General features: G+C 30.3%; 1 protein-coding gene across 1 annotated transcript in view; it reads right to left on the bottom strand.

Annotated features, from left to right (window-relative positions):
• Positions 1–13,339, bottom strand: part of Dbx (homeobox protein Dbx) — a 51,429-nt gene that overhangs the window by 14,229 nt on the left and 23,861 nt on the right. The window contains 2 exon segments of the mRNA XM_088196809.1: positions 6,110–6,354; positions 8,829–8,953. Coding sequence (XP_088052935.1) covers positions 6,110–6,354; positions 8,829–8,953 — 370 coding nt within the window.

Below are 13,339 nucleotides of genomic sequence, written 5' to 3'. Positions count from 1 at the left end.
TAATTGTATGTAGGATGCAAAAGTATTCAGAGTGACAATCGAAGCGGGAATAACGACGAAGCGGCGAAATGGAGCACGCTAAACTTGTTGTGTTGTTAACTGACAATGTTTGGAGCCCGACCAAATAAGTTCTTGATAATGATAATGAACTGCCGACATACGAATGGCAGATCGACCAGTTGTATCAATGATTTAGCGACAAAATATTTGAAGGAAAGTCTAAATAAAATCTAGAAGTAATCGCATGTCGGATATATGCTGAGCAAAAATAAATCTGGAATACATATTTATACATTAAAATAATCCAATGACTGTAATTCAGACGCATCACAGCAAGCTTATGTATTAAAAGCTAAAACATAAATATTATTTGTATTTTATTTATTAAAGAACAGATAGAATATGTAATATTTCTAAACGTTTTCCTATCGTCAGCGTATAACATAAGCTTGTGTATAATGAGCAGATGTCTACTAAAAGTCAAAGAATTGGGACTAGATAAATAAAGCCGAAGGGTCAATGCAAAATGCAATGGAATGCGTTCCAAATCTCATGACATCGTTACGTTTAACAATATTTTTATTAGACAATAACAACTAGTCTGTTTCCGTCTTATATTATCGTGTTTATCAGACGATCGAGAACTGAAAGGGACGCTAGACTGTCCCCAATTTTGTCCTTGTTGCCTTTATTCAAGTTTAACAACGCATTTCTTTATCACTAGCCACAATTTTTTTGATATCTTACTAATTTCTCTCTAACTCGCTGGAAAATTTGTTATAGATAATTATATGAAATGGTATAATATACTTTATTAAGAGACTTTTCCAAATTTGTATTCTACATTTATTTGAGTATTAATTTTAATATATTTTATCGCTTCTTTTGTGAATGCTATCAGTAGAACGTATGGTCTAAATCCATATAAAATAGATAGAATTTTATTATTTCTAAATTTCCACACATTTATAATTTCTAGCTTAATAAAAATATCATTATATCTTTTTTTTATAGGTGCACAATAAGTCGCTTAAGGCATACTTAAGTGTCATCTAGGCTTATGTTGCAGCGCCTATTGGCCATAATACGAAAAGTTTCGCGCATCCGATTGATTCGGTTGGTAACAATGAAAGTTGGCAATAAGCTCGCAAACAGCGGGCATAAATTTCACAACACAACATACGACAGCGCCATGCTCCGAAATATAAATCGAATGTTTTTAATATTTTTTATTACTCCACGGGCCCGTATAAAATACAAAAGCGTATTTTTCCCACCTACAGCGATTAATGCCCGTACGTGAATACCGCGCGGCCGCGTTTAAGCGCTTTAAAACGGTACCTAGGAAACGGCGAGAAATATTTATGCATGTAAAACTCCTTTTATATATATGTATGTATATCCAGAATTTCTGAATCCCCCCGTGAAGGCCCCCGAGCGAAACCCCGGATCGCCCCCGCACGTCAAAAGCACACTCCGTAGTGATTTTTAACAACGCTCTCCCCGGCAGGGTTTTTTTCCGCCCCCCTACACAACCATTACCTGCCATTATTGTAATTTTATAACGGGAGTACCAAAAAGCGTGTTTTGTGCACAATTTATTATATACACAACTTTGCGCGTCGATGATGGCAGCCCAGGGGGGGAACTCATTAAATTTCCCCGTTTCGCAGTCATACCGCAAATTGATTTGTGTCGGCTCGGCTAAACTCGGCCACGGCTTCGAAACTAATTACCGCTTTTTCGCGTTTAAATAAATCGTTACATAACCTCGCTTTTGTGGGTGTCAATATAATTAAAGCTGGATGTCAAAAGTGACCTATAAACATTATATTTCAAGCGCAGATATTTTATATGATATGTAGAACATTTTGCTTTTTGAAATACATCATTTTAATCATGCATTAAAAATAGTGTTATTATATATCGTAGTAACAATATATACATAGCAACTATTAGCATACTTCGGAATGAGAATTTTGTTTCTATTATTAAGATAAACAATTAAATATATTTTAACACAGTGATAACAGAAAAATAATATATAGTCATATTTTAAATAATTGCTTTGAACAGATATAATTTAAAAATGTGAGCTTGTAAATATTTTTTAAGGAAGTTTTAGCGCAGCACTCAGTACCAGCTTGACTTATTTCAAGTCGAAAGTGAAGTGGTATAAGTTCTAGGGGAAATATCTACAGGAATATTATTCCTGATATAAGTGAATTCAGTACAGCCGTATTGGAGCTTAGATATCCATCCAAAAGTCCATGTTCCTTTTAGTTATTGGTTATCTAGTTCAGAGATCAGCTAACTAAGACCCTCTGGGAATAGATTTTACATGTTCAAATATAAACTATTTAAAATGTATGGGCTTTAACTGAACGGATAATCATCGAGTAAAGGATTTGCGGGATATGACCGTATGTGGTGCTCCTATTGCTTTGCAGAAAAGCAACGATCAAAAAATTTGGATAGTTTTAAAGGATTTTTTGTATCATAACAACTATTTTTCACGAAATAAAAAAAAACATTTAAACGGTCAGCATAGTTTTATGGATAACATTTTTAAACAAAATTGATCATTCGTTAAAAGGGGAAATATTATTTCGATACAATTTTTCTGGGCCTTGGGATTGATTAAAAATTACTAAAAATATTGCCCTTCCCACTACATTAAACTTTTTTGCGAGCATATAATAAACCTATTCATTTGAAAGTACAAAAAAATCTGATTTATTAAGCTCAACAAAATACCTTCAAGATTCTGCCAATTAATTTTTATGAAAATTTACGATCAGACAATAATACAGTAAAATTCATTGAAATTTCTCGAGTGATGAATATTAATGCTATAATATTTTTTACTATTTACATGTTTTTTAATATTATTTTTAGTATTTTTTATGCATGCATGCATGTATATACTATATTCAATATTGTTAAACTTAAACAGTAATTATGAACAAATTGTAAGTACATATGTATATTACAAAAATAGAGGTATATCGGAAAAACAGATAATGTAAAAAAATGCCCGAAAAACGACCAATGTCCAAGTTGTTTTTATTTTTTTTTGTATGTAATATTTTATTTTTAATAAAAAATTATTATTTTTTAATATTTAATATTTATATTTAAAACGTGTAAAATAAAGTATTTCCTTGTAATCAAAGAAAAATAATAGTTTTTACTCTCTCCTGTAAAAAATATTTTGGTGACAATGGTTGTTCTTCAAATTAGGCTTTCAATTGTGAGGTGTGATGAAAAGTGGATCCTATAAGAAAACAGAAAGCGGTCTGCACATTTGTTGAACAAAAATGAAGCACTTAAGTATTTCGCGTAGCCAAAATTTATATGGTTATAATACATTATAAATTTATTGAATCTTGAGATGTATTGTCAAGAAATCGATAAAATGCAGATCTAGTATATTAAGTACATACAATTATATGTACTTAAATTCATAAATGTTGCTTCACATAAATGTAAATTTATACTAATCCTTTGAATTTTAATTTTTTAATTTTTATTAACATTTAATTGCATATTGAAGAAAATATAAAAATTGTACACATGACATAAAACAATATCACGACCCGAGGCTGTAAACAGTTTTGGTGCAGTGCACGTGTACAGAGAAGCAATTAAAGTTAGTCAATTGTTGTTCAGGCAACTGGCGCGGCGAGTTTAATTTCATTAAATTTTGCCTGTACCGCTTGCGCGGCGGTAGCAAGGTGAGGCGCTCGCTTACACGGCTACTTCGGACATTTAATCTCGTTTTCACAGAAACCGCAAATTGAGTTGATTTTGTCAAGTTAAGTTTCAAGGTAATCGAATTTTCAATAAAATGTTTTAATTTTTAGGTTAAAATATACATATATATATATAAACATTTTTTAATGTTAATTTTTAATTTAAGTAATATATGTAAAACACAATGTAAACACATGGTAATCTGACATAACACACAGTTTAGAAATATTTAGACATTTTTAAATTTAACAAAACTAAAGCTGAATCATTGTGTAATATCTTATGTTCAATGGTAAGTACCAATAATAATGTTATGAAATTCACAAAACTAATTTAACTTGAATTTTGTTGTCTCATTTTCTGATCCATTTATTGTATAATTTGCAACGTAAGTAAATAAATTAAGATTCTATGTTAAATATGCCTATATACTTTATGTATATGTGCTATTTAAAAGCTCTGAAATAAACTTAAGAGGTTATTAATTTCAGTAAAAGTCTTTAAAAGCTCCGATATCGATATACCAGGGTTTTTCAGCGCCGGTTATTAGAGAACAAACGAATATCGGCTTTGCCTTGGCCGATGCGGGTTTAGGTTTTTGGGGTCGTTAACGCGCCGGTGTCGTGTCAGGAACATTCCCGTCAGATTGAATTATATTATTTTTTTACTTGAGCACAAAGCCGCGGGCGCCTTTCCACGGAAATGGCTGTCGGCGCCATTATTAAGCCGTTATCGGCCGCCGGAGGGGCTAAAATCTACCCCCACCGGAGCACCCTCGCCCGCCCTCAATTATTTATTTCATTAAGTGCCGACACTCCGATTTGATAATTCGCACACGGGGTGGGTGCCCGGCTCACCTTTATGCTTATGCTTATACCTCTACACATACAATAGGGATGGAGATAATGCAAAATAGATTGGATTTTTGGATAAATTTTGCTGAGACGATATGTCTCGTGGTGTTAGCGTTTTATTTTTATTAAATAAACTCATTTGTTACTAAGCAGTAAAGAGTATGTTTTCCATATACATGATTCAGTATTATCTTGAAATATTGTTTGATAAGATGATTTGATACTATAACAATTGTTAAGCAAAAAAATTACAAGCAGTCATAAAACTAAATCATTCCAACCAATATCCTTAATAAACAATTAACTATAAAAAAACATATGAAATAGTTGTTTCCAGTTTTTAACGGTGAAATTTTTGTGAATTTATTTTAAATGGAATGAAAATAAATACGCAAAAATTCATATCTGATACAAAAGCCAGCGCTTTTTAAACATTGTACGAGCTCACTCAAAACTAGCCATATAACAAAGTAACTCGAGCAAAAAATTGGCAAATATATAAATTAAATTACCCGCACCAAATTCAGCCTTTATTACTTACTGCCTTTCAGTCTCACATACAATATAAATGTACCAAAAATAATAAAAATATATATTATACATAATTTGCAGATTTAGAAAATCTAAGAAATGTAAGAAGAGTAAAAATATTTTTTTGCGAAAATTTTTGAAAAATATTGATTATAAAATTTTAAAGCAAAATTATTAGTTATTATTTATTTGTATATAAGTGATAGCATAAAAAATATTCCCGAAAATTATATTTTTTAGTAAATCGGCACGACCCCCACCCGTTCACATGCTAACTGCGGTACCTCATGACAGTGAAGGTCTGACAGCTAGTACTAATGTTTGTTTTCGAAACGCAGGGAATATATGAAAACGGATTTATTATACCAGCATATAGGTATAAAATAGCAGTTAAATCAAAAGACTTTATTGCCATTTACATTAGAAGTTTGAATTTTTGTATTTCAAATGGAAATACACTCAAAGAGATTTTTTTATATTTGTATGATTAAATATAATATAAAATGATCCGTTATACATTTTAAATTAATATTTGCTTAGTATATATTTATAATTGCAAGGTTTTTCTAGATTCTCCTAATCTCACGGATGAATATCATGATGAGCAATTAAACCGAAATAGTTTATGCAAAATGATAACTATTGATTGTAAGCTGTAATAATAGTTTAAAATTATTAAATAGATGGCACTGTTTTACAGACATTGATTTATTGGTTGTTGATTGTGTTTACATGGTTTGCATGCATTAGTAAATAATAAAACCAGACAAATATTTTTATGAATCCTGATTAGGAGTACGTTTTACGAAAACATCTAATAATGTATAAAAAATGCTCGAATTTCTTATACAATACAGTTCACCTTTGTTATACTGTAGTTTACTATAGTTTAGTGATATGTCCATATACGTAAATCTAAGGGTGCCTACACAAACGTATCTAGATCTAGATAAATATTTAAAATGTACCTGTGAGTCCTTGAGTCCCAGCTTTTCCGCCAGCTTTTTCCTATCTGGCTTGCTGATGTACTTTTGAAGTTGAAACCTTCGTTCTAACCCGCGTCTCTGCGTGTCACTAAAGACTGCCCTCCTCATCATTCCCCTGCGGGGCTTTCCTCTCGCCCCCGCCCACGGGAATCCGCCCCCGCCAACTCCGACGCCCACGGCTGGACCCCAAGGACCTCCACCGCCTCCGACTCCTCCGCCGCCGCCGACTGAAACGTTTAAATTTGTATTATATAAATGAGATTCATAGAAAGATTTTTCATTATTTTCTAATATAACATTCATAGGTATATTTAAGCGACAGTGTCACATATACAAATAACACATCCAACACAAAGCGCCAGAAAGTCTACCATGTGCGAATGAATGCAACAAAAAATTGGATGATCCTCCATAAGCCCGATACGTTCAATTCCCATTGCTCTCTTTGTAAAGATCTTTTTATATAACTATAAAAAACAGATGTATAAACACCCATTGTACAGATTTTATTGCCTCATTCATAAATCATCTTTAATAAATAACGCGAGTACTTATCATTTATTAAATGTTGGAACACACACACATACCGAGATATTTTATTGTAAAAAAACTCAAGGATAATGCTAGATTAATTCCAAAACCACGAGGATTATCATGGGAGAGATTGGGTAAGGGAGAAAATCGAATAAGGCTACATTGAGACCACCCGCATGTTCTTTGTTGAAGTATTTTTTTAGCATTACCCTTTAGCTATTTTATTACCCTTGTGAAATATATCCCTGGGATAAAATCAGCTCGTTGTAGATCAAATACTAACCTGGTATTAATTAAATAATAATTAATATCAGCTATCTGCATAATATTATATAAATATTCTAAATATATTCGAGGGACTTGATATCTTAATAGGTTTTTATAATAAATATGATTTCTTAAAGCAGATACAATAAAATAAATGATATGCAAATCGTCACAATAGTATTATTACTTACTGCTAATTGCGACTTTAAACTATTATATACTTCAACTTTTGCCAAAAAAAATTATTATCTTAATTTGAACACTAAATCATTTTAAAAACGTTTCGTTAAAATAAATTCGGTACAAATTTCCATATAAGCGAAAAAATATTATCAATGTTTGATTATTTATATCACTATAGTAACAATAATATTTTTATAAAAAATCAAAAGAAAGCTGTTTGTAGCAACTTTTAAATACAGATAATTAGCTGATTAAATAAGTATTAATATATACTATCTGTACTTAAAAGTCATACTCATTATACATATAAATCATAATTAATTATATAACAATGATACATACTTTATCAAATTCAACTGTAGTTTTATCTCATTAATTTCATATTATTTTTATATACCCAAATGTTTTTTTAATACAGCTTTTTTTTAAAAGTAATAAACGTCTTTTTATATGCACAAACCGTTTGTTATACATTAATGTTTTATATGAATACATTGTTAGAAATAATATTGTTTGTTTAGGGCGTGGCAATATTTTTTTATTCCCCATAGACAAGATATATTTTATAATGTGTGAAATCCCTAATCCAAACATGATCAACAAAGCCCACTATTTGTACACAGTTTTGTTAGGATGAAACTACAGTGTGTTTATTAAATACATATTTAAAAAAAATATATTCATATTATTAAATCACTTCAATCGAGTCGCTTTGATAATGCAAAACTTTGTGTGCAGATTTGTAGCTATGGTCAAAAAAGGTATGTACTTTTTGCTGACCCTGTTTTGTAGGGTTTGCAATAAAAAAGGCATCCATTCCCTCCCTATAAAGTAAGGCAACCGAAATCCCTTGTTATTATGATTGTGGATTATGTTTGCGCAAAAAACGAACCTACAGTCAAATTGTTCAAAAGTGTTTTGGTTTAAACGTTTCTATACAAAGGGAGCATTCATCTTGCGAGTAACGAGAACAGATTTGATCCATTGTTGTATTTTTTCAGGTGTATATAAAATATAATACTAAATTTAATATATATTTATATTATTCACTAGCTGTTTGATATTGAGTTTAATTATTAATTTAAATATTATTAATAAAAAATCTTACGAAGTTTTATATATTGTATAAAAAAATCAATTGTGAGCAAGATATATTATATAGACACATTTAAAAAACCCTTTTGGGGATAAAAATAATCTCAATGATTTTATAGAAAAAAATCACACTGCGCGACTTAATGAGCCTCTTTATTTAATTTAATTAAAATATACTGAAATTATTATATTTTATATAATCATTGTAATATACATTATTAAAATAAGTTGCATACTTTTATATATATTTTTAATTTGTTAAGAACATACTCCAAACTTTATATTTTAATGCGCTCAAGTACATTATTTTAATATTACAAAATCATTTTTACTTTTGTATTTTATACCAGGAATTTCTTTAAAAAAAATATAAAGCACACCCCTGATAGATTTGGCATCCCACACTGGTGGTATTGTGTGTTGATAAAAAGGTGAAAAAACAACGTTAGCCATTTTGTTTGTTCAGATTTGTTTGCAGTGTCCCTCTTCAAACCGATCCTCATTGTGGTCCCGAAAGCTTAATAAGCCAATAGAGTTAAATGGACCGCAAACTTTTATAAATAATATACACAAAAAATATTTTTAATAACCCTTCAAAAAAATATAGAACCGTTTTAATTACCGGACAAGTATGGGTGATGTCTACAGTGTGCCAGTAGAGAGTGCAGAGAATGGTGAGGGTGAGGTCCAGGAACAGCTCCTGGAGGGTAAGGCGAAGGTCTGCTTGCGATCGGTTTGGCTATGGGCGCCAAAGAAAATCCTCCGAGTGGCAAGGCGAATACTCCGCCTGATCCTGACACCTGTCCTGAGAATCCATCTAAAAACACACACAATACATTAATTAAAAAATATGATTTTAAAATAGTTCAAAAACTTGTATAGTTGCACCCTAGGACGCTAAGATAAAATCTGTGTATATATTAACTTAATAAATCAATTATGTATTAATCAAATATATATATATATATATAATACATCTGACTGAAATTCTCAGTTATTTATGACTCAAAACGATGTGTGCGTTTGACATGTTTTTTAGGTTGGCAGCCCCTGCACGTCGGAGGTGTGAAAAGCAATTTTGCGTGACACTGCATCGGGAAAAGTTAGTTGGAATGGCTACAATTAAACACGGGCCATTGATTTATAGATTGCTGTTGCGTCACACTGTTCTAGTTTGCTTTTTGCTAAAAGAGTCAAATTGTGTTGATGGAAAATATAGAATGACTTATTCGATTGAAAATAATAATATATATTTTTAAATTAGGAATAATTAATGGCAAAGGTTAAAATAAACTGATATATAATGATGATATATTGCTAAAGGTTGATGGTACAGAAAAATATAAAAATAAATATGGTAATTTAATTCAGGGTCATTGCAGCATTGTAATGGGTACGATAAAGTAAGCTAATTAAAAAAAGCATACTAAAATTTGGTCGATTACTAATAATATAATCTATTGGGATTTTCTGTATATTTTATTTCTGTAAATAAAAGTGTGTATATGTATTTTAACTTTTAAATATCTAAATCTAGCAAATATAATTTTTAGCTAAATATATTATTATCATTTTTTAACTTTTAATTTTTTCTGGATTTAAAAGATTTACGTTTTTTTTAATTTTTAAAATAATCTCAGTTTGGTTAACGAATTAAAGATAGTTGTTATGTTTGCAAAAACTGTTATATCTCATGTAATAATAAATAAAATAAAACAATAAAAAATATAACAAATAATATAAAAACAATAAAAAAAAATAATTGCTATTAAATAAAACATTTTTGGTCTAAATTTTTTTTTTTTTTAATTTTTAAATAAGATTTTGAAACAATATGCTATTTTCAACAAGCGAATTAACTTAGGGTCAAAATATTGCCGGTTTATTTTTCAAAAAAAGTTTCAAAAAATTTCGATTAAGCCTAAAAGAGTTGTCGTGGTTACAAAAGTCAGTAGATCATTCATATTGTAAATTCTATGCAAAAATATAATGATTATTTTGCATTTTTTAATTAAGTTAGTTTTTTTTATTTAATTTAAAAAAAAAGACGGTAAATCGCTGGCAGTGAATTGAAGGATAAATTTTCCTGAACTTAATATGTAAGTACAATATGGACGATATAACTGATTTTCGTTACCACTTATAATTAGATTTGCATTTTATAATAAAATTTACGAATAACTTTATTCCAATTTATCCAAAAAAAGATGACAATCTGATTAACCCTAATGTAATTCTTGTGGTCACAAAAATCAGTCATATTCTCTATATTGTACATACACATTAAGTCCTGATTTTTTTCCCTAATTCACCACCATCAATTAATCGCTAGCAATTTACCGCTGCAGAAATTAATCGTAAAAACATTTTATTGCCTAAAAATGATCAGTATCATATTTTACCGTCTAGAATCAATGAGATGTGTTTATGCAGTGTGGCAAGTATAAAAAATACAATTTTAAATCAAGATTTATTTTACGTGGTTTAAATTATACCCTGTTATAAAATGTCGATAAAACGCAATTTCTCAGTTGCAAAGCGTCCATTTGCTGTTCAAACCCAAACGTAACCTAAATGAATTATTCAAAAATTCAGAAACTATAATTAGTTTAGAACTTTCATTACCGTTACAGTGAAGTTGTATTTTCAATTGTATGAATATAATTTTACTAGCTAAAATGTTTCAAGCAATTTATTTATAAGTCCACTGGTTAATATAAGTAAAACTGTATTTATTAACTGTACGGATGGTAAAAATAACATATATAAAAGCACTTCATTTTCAATTTAAAATTAACAATAAATTTATTTAAATTTTATGTATTGCCTGGCGATGAAATATGCTAGTGATCATTTGCTGGCTGTGATATTATTCGCTAAGTTTTCACAAAAAGTTTAATGTTGCTAAAAACTTAATATTGTTTACAATACTACTTTTTAAAAGTTGCACTTTTTGGTTTCAATGGTCTTTGATAGTCACGATCGCGTCCTCTGATGCTTGTTAGAGCCGAAACGTCTGCCTATGGCAATCACCATCACGCTGGATGGTTGTTTACGCATCGATATTTTTTTATATACTATGTATAATATTATCTTTTACTCATAGTAACGCCTAAAGTCTTAATTAAAATGAATAAATAAATAGTATAACTAAAGTCTTAATTAAAATGAATAAATAAATAGTCTGTCTAGATTTTTAACAGTTTTTTGTAAACAAAATAAAAGATATTGAAAGTGTACTAATTTAATATATATCTAATAAATAACCCAGTTCAGTCATATATTTTATTTTACTATTTATTTATAGTAAAATTTATTGGTGTTTCGTCCGGGTCATATATTACCCTGAGGCGCGTTGAACACGTGCTCAAATAATTGAGCACAAAACACGATGTTTTGTGACAAATTTGCCGGGGAGAGTAAATCGGCGCTGCAGCGGCGCTTTCATTGATTTACGGCATAGCCGACGCTTTAACACTTTACCGATAAAACATCTATATATTCATAACGGAGCGTAGTTCAAAAAAGAATCAAATAACGAATAAATCAACATATTTTTCAAAATCATTTAAATATTTTGGAGTGTAAAGGGCTAATGAGGGATTATCAAAACGCGTGTAAGTTGTATGTATGTTGGTAACTGGTTCATAAGGAGTGGATGTGCTTCAATCCGCTTGTTTCACTTGCCATGCAAACTATCTACATTCCGGCGCAGTAGATTTAGTGGATTTAAGGGTAGTTTGGGGGCTGGGGGTGTTTGGGAGTGAGGGTGTTCGGGAATGTTGTGGTTAACACCGTAGGTGATATCGCGGTGATTTCGTAATCGCTTTACATTGTGCACCGGTGTTTAATTATTACAGCTCGGTGAAATACAAATGTATGTGGTTGATTTTTTTAATAAAAGTGTATTTTTTATTTAATTTAATATAAAGTCGAAACGCGAGACAAAAAGTGTGGAAAATTCAAGGGTAGATTAGGTTCTATAATAAACTCGATTTTTACATATTTTTATTAAATAAACATTTTTAAAGGGCTCTATCTGAATAATTCTGTTTTTTGTGTCAAAGATGCTCGGCTTTATTATGCGGAGCGCGTGTCACTTCAATAATTTATTAACGATTCCCAAGGTTTTCCATATTTGCTCCATTATCAGAAGTCCAAGTGAACATTTATTTTGAATGTATAATAAAAAAAATCGAGTCTAAAATCTCGTAGTTAATCAAAGTCCCAAGAAAAAAAATTGAGACAACAAAAAGCATATCATCCTACGAGCTGTTGCAACGATTCCACTAAATACTAATCACAATTGATTCAACTAAAAAAAGCAGTCGAAAGTAAATGGTTAGTTAGACAATAAAAATGACCTTATGTTTTACCATAACTATGGAGGCATAGTAAAAATTGTTGGAACTCGGCTGGAATATTTTATGAGCATCCACTATACAGTCTAAACTTTTCCCTTCATACTATCAAGTGTCTAAAGTTTGTCTTAACGGTGTAAACTTATCAGATTTGCTCTCCTGATAAAATAATTTAATTCAGTTTTTCTCTAGCACTTCAATAGGAAAATCTTTAAACTACAGGAAACAAAGATTTTTTAAGCTAATAAAAAAATGAAATAACATCATCAATCAATTTGTTTTATAATTTAATATTTAAACTTAAAAGCTAGAGGATCTATAAATCTTTAAATTTTATTAATTAAGCAATTGACAGGAAAAGGTCTGAATTTTCTCAGTTGCAAAGCGTCCAGTTTTATAAATACAATATCAGAACACACAAAAATTTTTGCAACTGTAAGGTAATTTAGAGGTCATTTTTATGACTATTTGCAACAAATAAAAAAAAATATCAACTCATCTCGAAAGAAGATCTCTGTGGTAGTAATTAGTTATATTTCATGTACCATCTATTAGCACATCCATCTCAAGACATAAATCACTCGTACAGAAAAAATTACGCACGATAGACAATGCGTTTTATTCTGCGCAAAAATACTATTGTAATTTTGCCCCATTGTTAACAATCGCTGAAGTAGCTATCTCATTAGTGTGTCCAAGAATAGGTACAATTGGCCCATAAAAATCCTCATCTGTAATTCTACAGAAGTGTCTCGAACCAGCAATATGAAAG

The sequence above is a fragment of the Plectrocnemia conspersa genome, unplaced genomic scaffold (assembly GCF_051122295.1).
Source record: "Plectrocnemia conspersa isolate PC_06_02 unplaced genomic scaffold, ASM5112229v1 ptg000011l, whole genome shotgun sequence".
NCBI lineage: Eukaryota > Metazoa > Arthropoda > Insecta > Trichoptera > Polycentropodidae > Plectrocnemia > Plectrocnemia conspersa.
This window is presented reverse-complemented; position numbering and strand designations above follow the sequence as displayed.